Source organism: Chelonoidis abingdonii, chromosome 1 (genome assembly GCF_003597395.2).
Source record: "Chelonoidis abingdonii isolate Lonesome George chromosome 1, CheloAbing_2.0, whole genome shotgun sequence".
Classification (NCBI taxonomy): Eukaryota; Metazoa; Chordata; order Testudines; family Testudinidae; genus Chelonoidis; species Chelonoidis abingdonii.
The window spans coordinates 52952030-52971184 of NC_133769.1; the positions used below are offsets into that span (position 1 = coordinate 52952030).

The 19155-nt window shown below is 40.4% G+C and overlaps 1 protein-coding gene across 2 annotated transcripts in view; it reads left to right on the forward strand.

Annotated features, from left to right (window-relative positions):
• Positions 1–228: 228 nt before the first annotated feature.
• The window catches only part of SAMTOR (S-adenosylmethionine sensor upstream of mTORC1), a 65143-nt gene continuing 46216 nt past the window's right edge, over positions 229–19155 (forward strand). The window contains exon 1 of one of the 2 annotated variants that reach the window (XM_032770840.2): positions 229–471. In XM_032770840.2, coding sequence (XP_032626731.2) covers positions 234–471 — 238 coding nt within the window. In that variant the 5' untranslated portion in view covers positions 229–233. Of the gene's footprint in view, positions 472–935; positions 1255–19155 lie in introns of those variants that run through there. The other variant, XM_032770841.2, reaches the window with a different exon arrangement.

Consider the following 19155-nt stretch of genomic DNA (forward strand, 5'->3'; position numbering starts at 1 on the left):
TGGCTCAGGAGCTCGTCTCTCTCACCAACAGAAGTTGGTCCAATAGGAGATATTATCTCACCCACGTTGTCTCTCTAATGTCCTGGGACCCACACCACTGCACTGCACTGCACACAAGGCTGGCCTCAGGCAGCTCCGCCTCTGCCTCTAAGCCAGTGAGTCAGCGCCCCTGCGCCGTCAATGACTGAGGACTACACTTCCCAGCAGGCAACGCGGGACATCACATGGCACGCATGCCCGATGCAGACTTTGACGGGCCACAGAGACAGAGCGGAGCGCAGCGCTCTCAGCTGGGCTGCGTGCGGAGGGGGCGGACCCACGGCAACACCATGGAGCCTGAGCCGCGGCCTGGGGACGCCGCCGCCGCGGCCCTGACCCAGCCCCCGGAGCAGGAGAGGAAGCTGGAGCAGGAGAAGCTCTCCGGGGTGGTGAAGAGCGTCCACCGCCGGCTGCGCAGGAAGTACCGGGAAGGTAAATGCCGGGGCACCCCTGGGCCCGACCCCGCACCGAGCCCCTCGGCGGCAGCGGGTGGGCGGTTAGAGCTGCCCGTGAGGCCCGGGGAGCCGCCCCCTGCACGGAGCCCGGGGGCAGGGGAGCGGAGCGGGGCCCGGGGAGCCGCCCCCTGCACGGAGCCCGCGGGTAGGGGAGCTCCCTCTAGGTGTAGCAGTTGGGGTTTGGGAAGGGGGGCGGGCTAGGCGCATCCCCGCAAAGAGGGGACCCAGGTCTCCTGTCTCTCTTCGTGGCGCCCCCTTCCCCCGAGTTAAACCGGGGGTGGGGAGCTGCAGCCTTTGCGTGCGGCTGTAGGCGCTGCTCACAGTCTGGAGCGTTGTGTTTGTGCACGTAAGTGCCCTCGGTGCTTCATCCTGCAGAACCCTGCTCCACTGATAGTTGGGCTGCTCGCAGCTGGCAAAGTGTCGCTTTGTCCACCGGCGGCTGTCTGTCACGTCTCTCTCTTCTTCCTTCCTCCCCAAAGCTGCTTTTCCTGGCCCAGGAGTGCTCAAATTTCTGAGCTTCTGTTGTCTGCACTTCCCAACGAAGAAGTTGTATGGATAAATGATACCCTGTGATGTAAAAACAGACTTATGATTTATATCAGTAACCAAGTGCAATATAACCTGTCTAATCTGCATATCATCAGTCTCACTCATCATAAAACTTAATAGTTGATGCTGTAGTGACCTCTTGCAACAAACTTTTACGTTATGAAGTATATTATCTCACCTGACCAACAGCCCTTGACATATGATCCAGGAGGTAGGTCACTAGTAAAAATGCTTGCTTTACCCTTCTCCATGAGAGCTTTAGATGTGTTCACACTGTTGTGTGGGACCGGGATAGCAGAAGCATCCCAGAAATTAGACATAGCAGTTTTGAAGATTTAGAATAAGGCAAACTGTAAAGTTGAGATTAATAGCTCTTTAGAACAAAAAGGACTAGTATTCTCTAGTCTGACCTCCTGCAAAACAGGGGCCATACTATTTCCTCCAGTATTTCTTGCATCAGGGCCATAATTTCTGGTTGAGCTATAGCCTATATATTTTGCAAAAATATTCATGGAATGGAAACTGTTCTAACAATACTACTAATACTTAGCTCTTGTATTGCATTTCTAATCTTTAGGTCTCAAAGTGCTTTACATTTCAAACTAATTCCTGCCTCTTAATATTTGGCTGCTTGAAGTCCATCTTGCTACAGAGCTGATACTATGCTGCTCTGTGTGGGGACTCCCCAAATTCTGAGAACACATGTTTCTTCTGCTTCCTAGCCCAAATTTGCATGTGATTTGGTTTTTTACTATCCAGTGGATAGATGTCTACACTACATCTGGGAGTGAGCCTCTCTGTCTGAGTCCACAGAGTAAAAATAGCTGCCTAAATGTTGCTTTGACATTGAGGCTCAGGCTGGCACCCGGGCTCTCAAGCCCATTCCTATTCCTCTCAGTCTTGAAAACCCAAGCTCCAGTGTATATAGCTATTGTTAGTACACTAGCATGAGCCCCATTACCATAGGTCTGTCAACTGGGCTGGGAAGCTCATTCCTAGATACAGTGTAGGCTTATGCATAGTGGCCACAAGAGAGAGAGACTTCCATTCAAGCTTATCTTCCAGGCTGAGGAGCGATCACCAACACACACAGCTTAGGGCTTGTCTACACTGGCAATTTACAGTGCTGCAATTTTCTTGCTCAGGGTGTGAAAAAACACCCCCCTAAGCACAGCAAGTTTCAGTGCTGTAAAGCACAAGTGTAAACGGTGCACCAGCGCTAGGAGCCACGTCTCTCATTGAGGTGGTTGGTTTTTTAGAGTGCTGGGAGAGCGCCACATTAAAGCATTGCCAGTATAGACTAGCCCTTAGCTGCTCAAATTGTGTTCTGTTGCTAGGACTTGTGCTTTTGGCAGTTCACACCTTTCTGTTATTTCAACCTATCTGCAGATGCAGAAAGACAACACCAGGTCACACTTAGGGCTTTTCTACACAGAAATGTCATGGGGAAGTTAGCATAAAATAGCTAGGGTGTGAATTTAGAGCAGAGCCCAGAGCTGGAGCACGGAGCAGCTCCGGAGCAATGGGGCTGCAGGTTTTTGCCTGGAGCGGAGCTGGAGCACAGCTCCAAAGCCCTGATTTAAAATGCAATAGTTATTTGGCACTAACTCCCTGGGTGGACACTCTTATTCTGCACTAAAAGTGCCTTTTTTTGAATTAGGCTGATCCATTCAGCAATAGCAATTCTACAGTAATTATTCTCGGCCTTTTCCCTTGTGTGGAAAAGCCCTCAGCTAACATTTTTAATTGTCATAAAATTATTTTTTTTATGAAAGCTTAAATTCTGCAGAAATTGGGGTAAGCATCCCCCTGCCCAGGAAGAGATTCTCACTTGCTAATAGCAAGTGAATATGTAGGGAATAATTTACTGGTACTAATACTAGTCGTCTTATTCCGAATTCAGCTATTGTTTGATTTTCCTCATGTACTGCATCTCTCACATTAGTGAGAACTTCAGTGTCATGTATTTTTTGGGTGGGTAGAGGAGGAATAACAAAACTATTCAACAAATCATACTTCTACAGCATGGAGCTTTCCACCATTATAATCTAATCAATTGTAATCCTCATGAGTTAGTAGCTTTCAGTACCGTTATTTCAATTTCAATGTGAAAAACTAATTATCTTCTGTTCAGTTATCTTCTCCACTACACCCTAACCTTCCAAAAGCATGCTTGGGAATCTCCCTCTCCAGGGCTTTAATATCTTATTGAACTTACAGAATCTGAAAATTCTTGCTTTCAGAATTCTGTGTTGCCTTCTTAATATGCATTTTATTCTGTATAACTATCTTGATGAAATCCAAAATGGCAGCTTACTAAAGAAGCAAAAGGCTATGTTAATTTGGTAGTACACCAGCATTTCAATTTCCATGTCAGTGTGGAACGTTCAGAAAACAAAGCAAAAATTAAATCCTTAAACATGTATATCCAGCAAGTAGACACAAGGCAGTGCACCCAGCTGGCTTTATGCAAGTAATAATGAAGCTGCTGATCTTCAAAAATATTTGATAAAGGCATTAAGATCTAAGAGCAACTAGGCTTTCTGTATTTTTTTTTACTTCCCCATTTGTCAAGCCTTGTTCTGTAAAGCTAATTTCCATCTCATGAATGGTATCTAGCAGGCCACACCAAAGTTGCTGTTTCATGGACTTTCCAACAGAACTTTACTTTTAATATATGAAATCACAGGTGGTTCTGTACTATGTATAATGAGCTACCAGTGAAAAAGAGAGCATGCTCAACTTCCTCAGTGAGAACTGTATAATTACTTAACATAATATAGATGATTCTCAGAGAATGCACTTTCATACTGTCATTGGGATTTTAATAGTTACTTTGTTCTGAGAAAAGTGAAGTGGTCCCTTCCTCAAGGCATTTAGAAGAAATTCTTTGCAGTTATTTCTAATAAGCAGATTTCAGTGCTGATGTGAATGAGACGATTACTGGAATTACTTACTACTGGGTGAATTTAAAAGGCAAGTTCATGCCTTACCTGACTTGTTTACCGCTGGCATGACTGACCTCACTTTGATTTATTGCCTACCATGACTCCCCTTTCTTTTTTTTTTAAAAATGAATCAGTATAAAAATGACTGGCATCCTTTAATACTACAGGCTAATGCAGGCCTCAACCAGTTTTAAATATGTGTGTTTAAATATGAAAACAATGTTTGTTTTAATGTGAAGTTCCCAGTTAAAAGATAATTTTGTCTAATAGAATGTATGTAACTGAAGAAAGGCTTATTTAACAACAGGTCATCCGGAGAGCCAGGCAGTTCTTTCAAAAGTTGATGCTGTTCTATGAAGTTCCTTTGCTCAAAGTTGCATCTTGGCTCATTTCCATGTTTGTCTAGGCTTCTGCCATTTTCAACAGCACTGTTGCATGTTAGAGGGCCTACATATTGGCTATTTTATTTGTAATGTGACTAATCTCTAGGATGGATTACCATATTCATTCTAACTTTTTTTAATTTTCTTTGTGGCAACCATGTCAACCTCTCATTACCTAACCCCTGTGTTAAAACCTGTCACTTTAATCTGGAAATGAAACTGGAAAACATGGTGGTTTCTCTTCTGTAGCTCTGAAACACTCACCACAAAAATGCATTTTATTTTTATTTCCAGATCTTTACTTTGCATCTCTTAACCAATACTTCCCTTTTCTGTTTGCAGGGCATGGTCAGTCTGACCCACTTCTAGTGCAAGTGCTGGGTTTGCCTTTGGCTTTTAGTTGGTAAATGAGAGGGAAAAGTTCTTTGCAGAAAAATGAATAAGCGAAAATGGTTATATAACAGTCTGCTTTGTGATTATACTATCCTTCAGCCTTGTGCGCACTCATCTCTAAAACGTATTTTCTGATTCATTATTAAACAAAGCTTAAAACAGTTTCAGTCTAAAATGGCTTTAATATGGGTTAGGTAATCAGTGTGTCTTAAATATTCTCATTTAAAATTCTCTTTTTAACAGTTGTTACGTGGTTGAGTCCTATCAATAGTGGTTAAACACTTCAACCAAATTATCCTAAATTCTTAAGCTGTTTTAAACTATTTCAGGCCAGTGACTTCTGCACAAGCGTAGACAAATTTTCTGAAGTTATTAGATGAAAGGGCTGGTTGAGGAAATCTCCTTCTGAAATATCAGGGATGGTCATGGCTGGAGATGGGATGAGGAGGGACAGGGCTCTTAGGTGGCACGGAGCATTTTCTGCCAGGTGCTTGTCTGGCTGGTTCGTGCTCATGTGCTCAGGGCCGGGCCGTTAACGTATATGGGGTCAGGAAGGAATTTTTCCCATAGATCACATTGGCAGTGACCTGGATTGGTGAGGTATTTGCCTTCTTCTGCAGTGTGTGGGTTGGATCACTTGCCAGGATTATCTGGGTTTATCTCACTTAATCGTTTTCCTGACATTGCAGCAGCTTTAGGCACTGGTTCATCTCAGTCCCTCCAATTCCTGCCTGAGGCACATAATAGTCTAGTCTCTGGGTCGTGCTACTTCGGTCTAATTTTGGTTGTTGGATTCAGTGTACAGGTGCTGGATGATGTTGGTGACCTGTGAAATACAGAAGGTGAGACTACCTGATCTGGCTGTAATCTCTCTCTCTCTCTCTCTCTCTCAGAAAATCTAATAAACTTCTAACGTCTTCTCCCACAAAAAAGGAAAAATAAAATTGGATACAATACACATGCTTTCAAAGCAATATAAATAAAATAGAAAATGAGGAAGGAACATTTATATATGCATAAACTTCAATTATTTCATAATTTCATTTTGTATGAACATAATCTTGCCCTTAAACTCTACTTCTGTTCCTCATCTGAACTGTTTCTTAGATCAGTGGTTCTCAACCTTTCTAGACTACTGTATCCATTTCAGGAGTCTGATTTGTCTTGTGTACTTCATTTCACCTCACTTAAACTACTTACTTATACAATCAGACATAAAAATACAGAAATGACACAGCACACTCTTACTGAAAAACTGCTTACTTTCTTATTTTTACCGTATAATTATAAAATACATTGATTGGAATATAAATATTGTACTTACATTTCAGTGTGATACTTGAGCCTGGTTTTCACTTGTGAGCCTTCTGAAGCCCAAATCCAGGCTATGGGGCTGAAGCATGTAACTTAGCTTTGCGGTGCCCCCTGATTAGCTGCCCTGCTTATCACCCCTAATGCCAGACCTGCACTTGTGACCCCCCCCAAACCAAACTCTCAGTGACCCCTCCTCCTCCCTCAGGTGCTGCAGCACCCAGATTGAGAAACACTAGATGAGTGGAGTATCCCCTGGAAAACCTCTGAGTACCCCCTGGGTGAGAACCACTGTCTTAAACTATAAGGTCTGCAGAGTAGGAATGTATTTTGTCGTATTCACGTTTTAATACGATGCTCTTCTCTGTAGTGTCTGAGCACCTTGCAGTAGTACAGTAAACAATGTGCTTACACATCTGTCACACATTGTTTGCTCTCTGATCCTCTTACTAGAGGGAGAAACATGGAATGGAGTTTCTCGTTATGATTGGGTGGTGGTTGTTCAATATACCTGTTGCTATGTGTTTATATTTGAGAAAGCAAGGTCAAAGAAATGCACCTTGCACTTGGAGGTGAAAGTGGTGAGGTTTATGGTAGCCCTTAGTTTCTGGGGGAGTTAATTCCACAGTCTTGGACCAACCCAGAAAAGATTCTGTCTTCTGCCCAGACGAGCTTTACTCTTATAATGGAACTCTCAGCAATGGCCGAGGAACAAAGTTTTTGACCAGCATCTTTATCCTGGAGCTTTAAATGGTCTTTTAAGTATCCTGGACCCAGGCCAGAAAGCACTTTGAAGATAACAACTAAGATCTTCAACTTGAGTCATAATTCTATGGGAAGCCAGCATAGAGAGCTGGGGACAGATGTGATTTGTTTATGATAGCCTGTGTTGCTGTGGAGACGCACTGCAGCATTTTGTATCGGTTAGAGTTTCCTAAGTCCTGAGGGTTTCACTCCCAGGTACATTGGATTGCTGTAGTCCAGCTGAAAGGTGATGAAGGCATGATTAACGGAGGCCGGGTCTTTGTCGGCCAGGAAGTGATGCTGTCTCCTAGCTAACCAGAGATGGTAGAAAGCATTACTCATGTCCGTTGCCTTGTGAGAGTTTAAGGGTCAGTGAGGAACCCAAGAGTACTCCTAGACTACAGACTAATTGACCAATTGTGGATGTGAACTTTCAGTCAAATGAGATGATACTGTGGCTGCAAATTCCTCAAAATACTTTCCTTTACCCTCCACCATCAGCTCTGTTTTGCTCAGGTTCAGCTTGAGACAGTTATCTTTCATTCATGAGCTGATCTCATCAAAGCACTGGGCCATCTTGATGGTGGTGATGTGGTTGTATGTGATGAAGGGTAGGTGGAGCTGTGTCATTATCTGCATATTGCTGGCACTTGAGTCCATGTCTGACCAATTTACCTGATAATTAAAAGATAACCTGTACATGCAACTATCATAGACTTCTATGGTTCAAATAAGTAAATAACAATGAATAAATAAAACTGATAACTAAAAACACCCTCAGCTCTGAAGTGTGAAATTTAATGTATAATTAACTGCATCCCCAAAAACTATATCAAAAGAATGCTAAGGTTGCAAAGTCAAGCCCTCAAAAGTTAGAAAATAGAATTAAGGTTGCCCATTTCATGCTAATTCTGCCCCTTCCTGAATATGCATTCTGATCTTAAATCACATGATCACCTACTTCTTTTTCCACAGCAAAGAAAGGAGACATTTTTCCTGTTCTCTTTTCTGGTATCTGGCATGACAGCTAGGAGGAGCAGTTGCAGGGAAAGTCCTGCTCAGCATTTGCAGCCATCAGTTGCTCCATTGGGAAGGTACAGTTGCAGTTCATTAGGCAGACAGGCTTTGTGGGGATGAAGCAAACTCAATGTATATGGAATCTTCAGAGAATCTGGCAACCAAATTCTAGGAAGACTACACTGAGCATATGCAAACTTACATTTATAAGTCCTCCGGAAGCTTATAACTTCGCCAAATTTGAGTGGCAGGGTTGGGAAAAGTCAAAACTGTGACACTAGGGTGTGACCCCTCTGCCAGAAATCTGGTCTCTTCTCCACAGCATGGTTGGTGGCCATACAGCTTCTCAACTACTCAGTTGCAAGATTTTTTTTTTAACATAGGCAAAACTTGTTCCCCTTAAAGTTTCCAGAAGCAATTGAAAAATTTTAACTGAAACTTCACAAAAAAATTCAGTCTCTGGCGGTCACCAAGCATAGAAAAATTTAGTCCAAACAGTTAAGAAAAGTTTTATAAGCCACTGCAAACACTGCTTCTAAAGGAAAATGTTGGGCAATCTTAACTACAAGTGGCACTGCCAGCGCCACCTATAATAATTAATATAGCACTTCTTGGCAGTGCTATATAGAATCAAAATGTCATCACTTCTGTTTGAGTTCAGCTGTCATTCACTGAAGCTTTTTTATAGCTCTGTAGAGCTTATCTTCACCCTTCAGTTTATCTGTTTTCAATCTCTTGGCCACAATAAAGTCGAAACAAATTTTTCCCGTTGTTTAAAAACAATTTTTTTAACAATGTTAAGGTTTTGAAAAAGAATGTAAAATGTATATTTTGCAATTAAAAAAAAACAACAAGAAGGAAGGGTTATGTGTACATGCTAGAATCTCCCCCCCCCCCCCCCCGAAAAAAAACACAAAAAACAAAACTCCAGCCAAAAATCACTTTTGCAATGCAGGTAGTTCTTTCCCTGTCTTCACACAAATAACTGTTGGCAGATTTCTTCTTTAAGTGAATTCTTCCTTTTGTAGCAGTACAGTCATGTGACAGCTTCTTGAGTAAGTGTCTTCTGTGCAACATTATCCATGGAGAAGCAGGTTTTAAACATAGTTTAGATGGGAAATTTACAAAGGCCAGTTAAGTGCCTTACTTCCATCGAAATACAATGGAGTTGAGTGCCTTTGAAAAACTCCCCTTAGATACTCTGTGAAGAGTTAAAAAGATATTTGACCATGGGTAAAAAAGCAAAACAGGATATTGCACTAAAATACTGGGCTATCTGACTTTCCTTAAAAAGAAAGGAAAATGTCTGTAAAGACTACTAATACCAAAGCCACTTAATTTTTCTATAGCTAACACATGACATCAGTCTAATAAGCATTACTACTTCTAGATTCTTTTAAAAAACTTAGATATAAATATCATTATAGAGCCAGTGCCATTCATCATTTGTTTTAATCTCTCTCTAGAAAGAGGGAAATAATTGTAGATATCTGCAGTTATATTTTCAAACAATAGCCATCAGATTCAGAAGTTCAAGGCTTTAATTTTTTAGTAATGATTTCATGTAAATAAGCCCCAAAATTTGACTGACCTTACAACAATAAATATTTGAGAGCTGGAAGGTACTTTCCTAAGAAATAAGTTGTTGTTGTTTTTTGTTGTTATACTCTACCATAGTTCATGCTCTGCTTGTACTCCCTTTTGTGTATCTGCAGAAGTTAAGTAACAAACTATATTACTGGGTTTCTACTAACCTGAACAGTGGCATCACAGATATAACTGCACAAAAAAGGAAGTGACCAAACAAAAAGCCTCTTTGAAAACAGAAGGAAAGTACATCTGTAACTGTCACAGTGTGTTTGGTAGAGAAATGTATTGTAAATTGAGATTTAATAAAAACCCTCAAACGCATGTATCTGTGATTCAAACAATTCTAAAAAATCCCCCATACCTCCTGTTAAAGACTCCAAAAATAGGCAACAGGTGGTCATGTGATCCTTTATGTACTTTTCAAGCTTTGCTTTCAAATAACAGTTATTCCAAGACTGGTATTTCTGGTATATTTGTGTTTTTATATATAGTATTTCTGAAATTGATATCGCAGGTCAGTGCATGATATTTGCTTTTGTATTCTTGGGTCTGTTTTGTACATGTATTTATGCAGTGTGTGCTGAATATTTGAGGCCCAGCATAAAGTACTCTGACTGGGTCTCTTGTTAAAATATCTTCCATTTGAGCTTATATAAGTAGTCTAAATGCACTGATTGTGAGATATTATGAAGTAGAATTTGCATCAGCCTTGGATAACATAAACTGTGGAAAGTTTTATTAGCATTGCTGTAGCAGTAGCAGAGCTATTATATATAGGGATGTAAATAGTGGTTTAAAAAGTTAACCAGTTAAATGATTACAATCATATTTAATCGATTAACCACGAACCGAGGCAACTCCGGCGGGCCTGGCATGGCTGGGGCTAGGGCTGGGTCACTCTGGCTGGGGGCACACTCCAGCCGCTGGGGTTAAGTTAACCTTTTGCATCCCTAATTGTATGTTTAAAGAACTGTTCTGCAATTTTTGCAATTTTCTATGAAGATCAAATTAAAAATAAACCAGCGATTATAATATTAAGTCAAAATTAAGTGAGGGAGTTAACTAATGTAGTCATCAGCTATGAATTTTCTTCAGAAATTTGAGAGAGCAAATTGACACCAACATTTACTGCATAGCCTCAAGAGTTTTGTGTTGACAGACAGGAACGTATAGCTAAATGAAAGCTTGCTCATATTTCTCTGCTATTGTTAGCAGTGTCATCCTTTTTTCAGATTAGACCACAAAATGTAAATTCAAATTTGTAAAGCAAATATTATTTCTAATAAGTGAAATAAGTAGTATCTAATTACCCTTACTTTTTTCTTGTAAATAATTCAAGTATACTCCATTTTGGACAAGTATAAAATTATACAAACTAGTTTTGGAAAATAGTTTGAACTCCATTGAAATAGTAAGTATGTTGTATGAGGAGGTAGATTATTAGTAAACTTCTAGAATTTTGAACATGCTGAATGTTTTAAGTGGAATAAGATAGTGGGTAGCATTCCTATTTAATTAACTTTTTCTCTGCTTAGCCACAACTACATTTTCCAGTACCGTAGCACCAAAAGGGCATACTTGTTACATAATGCATTGCTGGGTGTTTTTCCATCATCGCATACTAGATATACCTCTACCCCAATATAATGTGGTCCTCAGGAGCCAAAAATCCCTACCACGTTATAGGTGAAACTGTTATATTGGGGTAGCTGCAGCAGGGCTCCAGCAGTGATTTAAAGGGCTCAGGGCTCCCTGCAGCAGCTGGAGCCCTGGGCCCTTTAATTCGCCAGCCGAACCCCGCTGCCGCAGCCCTGGGGTAGTGGCGATAGTGCTCCAGTGGTGATTTAAAGGGTCCGGGACTCCCTGCAGCCACCCAAGCCCTGCTGCTGGAGCCCAAGGTGACAAGCAAACCCATGTTATATTGGGTCGCATTATATCGGGGTAGAGGTGTATTTAGAGCAGAGAATTGGATAAGTTGTATGTTAACTTCCTCTGATAATGGGGATAAGATGAGAGAGCGTCAATTAGTGGACTATAATGTAAAAATACATTCCATTTTAATCATTTAAATTATATAAAATAGTGTTGGTACAGTAGGTGGATGTATCTGAAGTCTAGAGTCTGATTTAATAGTTTGAAAATAATAAAATGAATTGTCAGCTCAGACTTCAAGAACAGTGTGGAATTTGTCATGTTGAGTTTCCCTAGGAATTTTTTAACCTAACATTGCCTTAGCTCAGTGGTTCTCAACCTTTTTTCATTTGCAGACCCCTAAAAAAAATTTCTACTGGAGGTGTGCATCCCTTTGGAAATGTTAGACATAGTCTGTGGACCTCCAGGAGTCCACAGACCACAGGTTGAAAACCCCTGTTCTATGGTAATGTCAGCCTTTCATGGACCCCTTAGACATAGTCTGAGGTCCCCCAGCTGAGAACCACTGCCCTAGTTGACAATGTTTGTAGCCATTTATTGATGATCAGCATATTGTGTCAACTGATATACTAGTTCAGTGAGGAACCAGAGGTATTTTTACAAACACTTAAATTATAATCCTTGTGTGGAACACTGGGACATATTCTAGTTGAAATCTAAGCAGAAGCTTTAAGGTATAAATGGGATGTTGCCATAGCTTGGCATTAGAAATTTGGAATTTTCCAGCATTGTCATTGTATCCTCGCAACTAGCAGATTTGGCTTTCCTTTAAAATGGAAGATTAAAGGGGTGCAACTATAAGCAACTTTGCAGAAACATGAAAATGTTTTTGTTTTTAATGCAGCAGTAGGCAACATGCTATGTTTGATTTTTCTCTCTGGGACCAGCAAAAAGATGCACAGTTCTAGGAATTTTTTTGCTAGATAATGAAGAGCAGCAGGGACAAACTCACACATTGTGTTCTGAGTCAGCTTAATTGTCACTTTATATTTCTCAGTGACACATTTATGGATATTTTTTTTAAATGAGATTCTTGAGGACAATGCCACTCCAGGTTATATCCAAATCTGTCGTCTTTTACCATGGTTATACGATGGTTTGCATCCCTTTTATTAAAATTAAAACACAAGCATAAGCTAGTAACATGACATATAAATTGAAATAAATGTGTACTACCCTACATACAGGCCCCTGTCTGGAGTTCTGGATTGCCACAGCAAACTGTTAAAAATACTTTCATAAATAAACACTGGCATAGTGTTGATAGAACACTATCCTGGCAGCAACATGAATATAACAAAAATGTAATAAACTCTACTAACAACCTTTACCAGAGCTGCCATCCTCAGTTTTACCCAACTCACATCTTCTTTTATGCACAAATGTAACAAAGGTTTACCTTAAGTTAAGAAAATTCTTGGTGGTGGTAATAAGTAATATATTTCTAATGAAATAAATATCAGTTTAATTACCAAAACCCTCTTAAATTACAAGAGTAAAAAATAAATAGCGAGGTGTTTTGTATTAAGGACGTTAAGGCACTCTAAAATTGCTTGGACAACTTCTTACTTTCAGTTTCTTTTAAGGTATCTTCTGTGTATGTTTGTTAGCCCAAAACAGTTTAACTATGGTCTACACAGATCAGAAGATGACTGTTCGCAGATCCCACTTGCCTCCTGCATCTATCCTTGGGTGATTTATTAAGACGGAGGCAGCATAAGATATAACACACATTTATTATGCCACTAGTCAGTAAACTAGACAAGGACCCCATTCAGACAATAAACAACATTAGGAAGACACACTCGCTTGTTAAGTTACCAGAGCTTGAAGCTCAGAGCCCTTAAAACCCTTTAACCTATGGATGTAAAACAGAGGAAAACCACAATGGGTATTACAATACCATATCCTGAAGACAGGGACACAATGACAAAACCTCAGGATACTGACAGGGACAGTGGTGAAAATCAGGGGTACTGGACACCAAACAGGAACTGGGTATTCTTCCCCCACTGGACAGGTCCTCTGGGCAGGTCTCCTCCCTCTTGGGCAGATCTTCTCCCTCAGGTAGGTCTTCAGTGCTTGCCCATGCAGTCTCTGCTTGACTTCATAGTCCAGTGCAAGTATGCACTAACTAATGGTGTGTAGCAGTTGAGTGCAAGTGTGTTAATAGAGACCAAGAATCCAAAGTCCTATGAATCCTGGTCCCTCTGGGGCTTCTGGCAGCTAACTGAACTGTGAAGGACACTGGCTGCCACTCAGATAGCCCTGAGTGACAGGCATGCCACTCACTAAATAACCTGCAGTTGCTAGGCAGATTATGGCTGTCACATGACTCTAACTGCCCTGACCTTTCCCCTCCTTGATTGAAAAAAGCTGAAAGGACACTAAATCATCTGAGGAGAAGGGTATCCAAGATGAAGGCTTGGCTGTCCTTTTACAAATCCAAGATGGACATTACATAAAACAAGCTAGAAACAGATTTTACCCAACATGTATACTTCAGAGTTTTTGCATTTGTATGGTCTGTTTTGTGTTTAATAGATAGGGTAATTTTACAGTGCTGTATCCAAAAGGATATTGTCTGAGTATCAGTGTTTATTTCAAGCTGCTTAACTTTTTGGTTTACTCTGCAGCTTACAGCACTTGAACCTTCTGAGAGTTGAACAGCTGATGAGATTTCTTACATGTTACAAATAAAAGTGCTTTAATAAAATAGTGCAAGTCTTCTTTTTTTAAATGACTGTTTTCAGTTATGTATATTTAAATTGTGAATAAAAAAGCTGCATATGTAATGTGACATGCCAATGCACTCAGTATGTACTGGTGAAGTGAAAAATAGTTGAGGTCAAAAAATTAAGTCATAATTTAAGAATGCAGTTTTTATAATTTGTAACTTGTGGAAACTGATATTGTATATTTGGGTAATCACCTCTTTTTTTCTGTTCTCTATTCCCTTCTCTCCCCCCCCCCCCCCCCAAATCCACTATCTGTGTCAGGCAATAAGTCATTCCACTGTGAATAGAAAGAGTTATAGTGTGTGGCATTTTTTTTAGTGAACTCTGCTGTTTCAGTTGCCAGCTAGAAAGGTAACTCTTTAGTCATTATAGGCTAGACCAGAACTGCGTCTTTGGTTCCATTTCAAATATGGTGAATGGCAAAGGAAGCATGATGTTACTGTAATGACTACACACACACTTCATACAAACAGCTGATGTGCCCCAGTGGAGTCTTCTGTGAGTGGGGACTTGCATTATAATTTGCACATGCATGACACCTTTTCATCTAAGGTTCTCAAAGCACTTTACAGTAGCGGGTAAGAAATATCACTGTGTGTGGTATGTTATGAAGACATAATATAGGAAACTCACAGAATATGAAATGAAGTGCTGTCTATTGACTCTGTAATATTTGGTCAGATCTGTGAGTTTTCTTGTTTACTATTAGGTATGATCCAATTGTGAAATGTAGTTGGAAGCACTGCAGTGAGAAGAACAGTATGTGCTTGTGAGTCCACCTATAGACTCTATCACCACCTGACAGCTGTGTTCAGGAGATGAATGACAAAGGCTAGAAACCTTAGTCAGGATTTTTGTGTTTCTTGTGGAAGTTGTTACAGTGGACTACTTTTAGTCTCAATTGTGCCCAGATAGTGCCATTGCTTTTTTTAAAAAAAAAGTTTAATGTTGTCACTCTTCCCATTGTCTCTTGAAGCACAAATTAAATCTCTGCACTCTCCTGAAAGGAAATAATGCATAAATCTGGGCTTTGATTAAAAAATCACAGATTTCTTGATCCATGTGTTTAAAACTGTTGGTCTTATTTTTCTGTGCAACAATAAAGCTCTGATTAATCGCCAGAATCAATGCCATTAGAGTCTTATGCTCAAATACACCGCTGCCTTGATATAACGCCACCCGATATAACGCCACCCAATATAACGCAGTAAAGCAGTGCTTCGGGGGAGCAGAGCTGCGCACTCCAGTGGATCAAAGCAAGTTCAATATAACACGGTTTCACCTATAATGCGGTAAGATTTTTTTGGCTCCCAAGGACAGCGTTATATCGAGGTAGAGGTGTATATAGTATCAGGAATTCGTAGGCGTAAGGATGAGGCTTGTGTCAGGGACAGATTATCCCACAGCTGCTTTCTGCGATAGTTCTTGCATCTTCTTTTGAAGCATCTGGTGCTGCCGACTGCTGGAGACAGAGGGCTGGACAGTGACACATCCAGAGCTAAAATGCAGAAGAAACTGAGGAAGAGAATTATGCTTAATGAAATGAAATCGACTTTTATAGAAGTGTCGTATCGCATTTGCGGCAGTGATCCTGTTTCTTATCCTTTATGATGCTGTATATAGTCAGAACTCGGGTATTAAGTCACTTGTTCATCTAAATTTAAAGTTGTTCAAATAAATCACTTATTTCTGTTTCAATTTCAGAAACGGGAAGTGGGAATGCAACTTTCTTTAGACTGTAGCCTCACTGCCCCCTCTAAATATAAGTAAAATAAGCTTTATCTTTGGCTTCTTTAACTTTGTCCTGTCAGGAATTTTTTTCTAATTAAACTTAAAGTAATCTCTAAGAAGTTACCCATTTTAATTGATGATAAAGTTACCTTTTATGTAAACCCCATTTAGCACAACTTAAAGGTGTATGAGTGAAGGACTTCCTTTAGGGGAAGAATGAGATGGGGAGCAGTGTAGGACAACAAACTAGATTATTTTTTTGTTAAGCCTGAAGAAGGCTTACATGGATGGAGAGCATAGTCTGGGGAATGCATTTTAGCTAGATACGTGAGATTGGACTTGTGCATCATATCCAAGAATATGCTGCTATAAGGAATCTCTCTTCGATCATCAGTTGTATCTGCAGTCAGTGACAGAATTGCGAGGACAGGTAACCAAGTAACTGCTTAAAGAATTAATCTTCCAGGGTATACAGAACTGGTGATATGTTATTTTTAACAACCCTGGAGAGAGGGAACCAAACAGAAACATAAATGTTTTTTCTTAAGTAAAGCTGCTGCAGGGACCTGTAAGGCTTGTAAAAAAAACTCATGTTATGAGCAGTTGTTATAAATCAGTCTCTGGAGTCTGACACTTACACGACTGATCTCTTTTATGAGAGGAATGGGGCACTAAAAAAAAAAAAAAGGGTGTTCTATGGAATCCATGCTCAAATAGGATTTAAGTTGCATGGGAGAGGAGAGATGGAGACAACACTCACATCTGTACTTGACACCCTGTGAATGAAATTAAGGAAACCCTACAGTAAAGATGAACTGGAGGCAATGATTATCTGAAGTGCAGAGCTTAATATAAGGGACACGAAAAAATGTTATTCAAGGACGTCCTTCTGATTAATTCTAGGTTATTCTAGAACATAAGCTTTGACACATCATGATCAGTCTTTAGTACATTCTTTTGAAACACTCAGACATTTTCATATTGTTTTTTTTATTTCCAGTGATCCATGCAGCTCAAATTTGCTATGCAAAGTCCTTCCTGTAAACTCCACTGCATTTACCATTACCTAAGCTTTGATTCATAAAACAGTTTCTATCCCATCTAATTCTGAAGGTTCATTAGCTTGTGTTCGCTAAGCAATGTACCACAGTCTGCATTTCCATTGTAACTGTGAAACTTAAATGGCAAGCCCAATTAGGTACAAAGGTAGAATATATTAATTCACCATTAGTTCTGACTTGAAATCCAGATGTGGTAAACACCTTTCTGGGGTCTGTCCACTAATAGTGAGTCTTTTCAACACTTTCTTTTCAATTCAAAGGATGTGAATGTGCTTGTTCTGTCAACATCCTATTCAGTTTGAAGTGAAAAGTATGCTTTTAAACATACTCAAGTCAGCTGAGGATTTTTGTCATTAAAGTGGAATTCCAGGGGATAGTTGGAGGTTCATGAAACCTTTCAGTTTGCGCTGTGAATACGTTAATTGTCAGGTGACTAATTGTCTTGCTGCATGTGAAGCCTTTGAGAGCAATGGGAGTACCTCAAAATGAAGTGCCTCCTCAGTGCAATAATACTAGAGTAAACATGATAAATATGAAAAAAAAATATGGAGGAGAAAGGGGAAATTGTGTTAAGGAGCTCAACTGTGCAGTGTTAAATATTTATCACTTAAATCACATTAAATTTATGCTACCAGGGAGGTAGGTTAGGGAAATAAGACATGGCAATAAGGCAGACTTTAAAAGCTAGTTTTTAGTTTTTGCTATACTTGAAATGGGCAGAAATATAATTTCTCATTTCCTTAAAATTTGAGTAATGTTTTCTCCTATGTCTTTTTTTTTTTTTCTTCTTTTAACGTGAGGAAGCCCAGTCCCTGGAATAGCAGAAGGGCTCCCGGGACAGGTGAAAGTGGTTATGCCAGTTGTTCTTTGACAGTCCCAAGAATTGGTGTCAGCAACAACAACTTCACAGACCCAGCTGCCTTGTGACCTTTGGGCCAGCCACTTAACGAAAACCACAAACACAGCTCAGACTTCCTCTGAGGCTGCCTAATTTAATCCATTTGAAACTCGTTCTACATCTACTCTAGACAAGTGTTTTTTAGATGAAGGAGAAAGTGAAAGGATCTCCAATAGTAGGTGAGAGCTCAGAGTTGGGAAGGGGTTTGAAGAGGCAGCATTACGATGTTGAGGGGGGAAATGCCTAGGGTTAAAACCATTAAAATATGGGAAAAGCAGTATGACAAGGCTAACTAGTAAGAGGGGGGGGAAAAATGACAGTTAGGAATGTTGTCGGGAGACAGTGATAAGTAGTTACTAGGCATTGGCCTAATAATGGTAGAGAGTAAAATTGAGTGTAGTACCACAAAGCTAACTTATCTTTCTATTTGTAATCTTTTTCCCTTGTACTGCTCCCTTATGTTTTTTTTATCTTGACTCATCTTGTTGTCCTGTTTCTACTTAGACTGTAAGCATTTCAGGGCAGAGACTGCCTGTCCTGTGTTTGTGTGTAAGGTGTCTAACACACTTCTGAATGCTCTGTAAACAAATAGTAAACCAGAGCAACTAATCAAAGCACCAGTAACTTTTAGATAAGCTTCATCCAGGAGTCTTGTAGTTATCATGTGGGGCCTATTAATAGGAGCCCAACTTAGCAAGATTCAGAGTATTGTGGTGGAATGGTTGCAAGACTACAGTTAAGGTTGTGTTAGAATTTAACTACCAAGTTTATTTATATCCAAGGTTGGACTGATTATTGGTTGGTATTTCCTAAATTGTTTTTGCATAGCCGCAAACATGCTTCATTAACCCACTAACCAGGAGAAAGAAATTACAGTTGTATTAGTGTCTTACCAGACAGCGGAGGGTGAAGAAATCTAGGCTATGGCTACGCTACAGCATAAGTTGACAGAAGTTATGTCGCTCATTAGCTTGAATTAGTCAGCCCCCTGAGCTACATAACTTATGCCGGTGTAAGCGCAGGTGTGGACAGCGTGTTGTGTCGGTGGGAGAGCTACATCCGCTCGCAGGGGCTGGAGTAATTAAGCTGACAGGGAGCGCTCTCCCATCCCTTAGAGCAGCTGCACCAAAAAGCTTACTGTACCGCTGTAAGCTCTCTAGTGTAGCCATAGCCCTATACAGTTTCTCTTTCTGGCCTGGTCTACACTACGCGTTTAAACCAATTTTAGCAGTGTTAAACCGATTTAACGCTGCACCTGTCCACACAACGAGGCCCTTTATGTCGATATAAAGGGCTCTTTAAACTGGTTTCTGTACGCCTCCCCGACGAGAGGAGTAGTGCTGAAATCGGTATTACCGTATCAGAT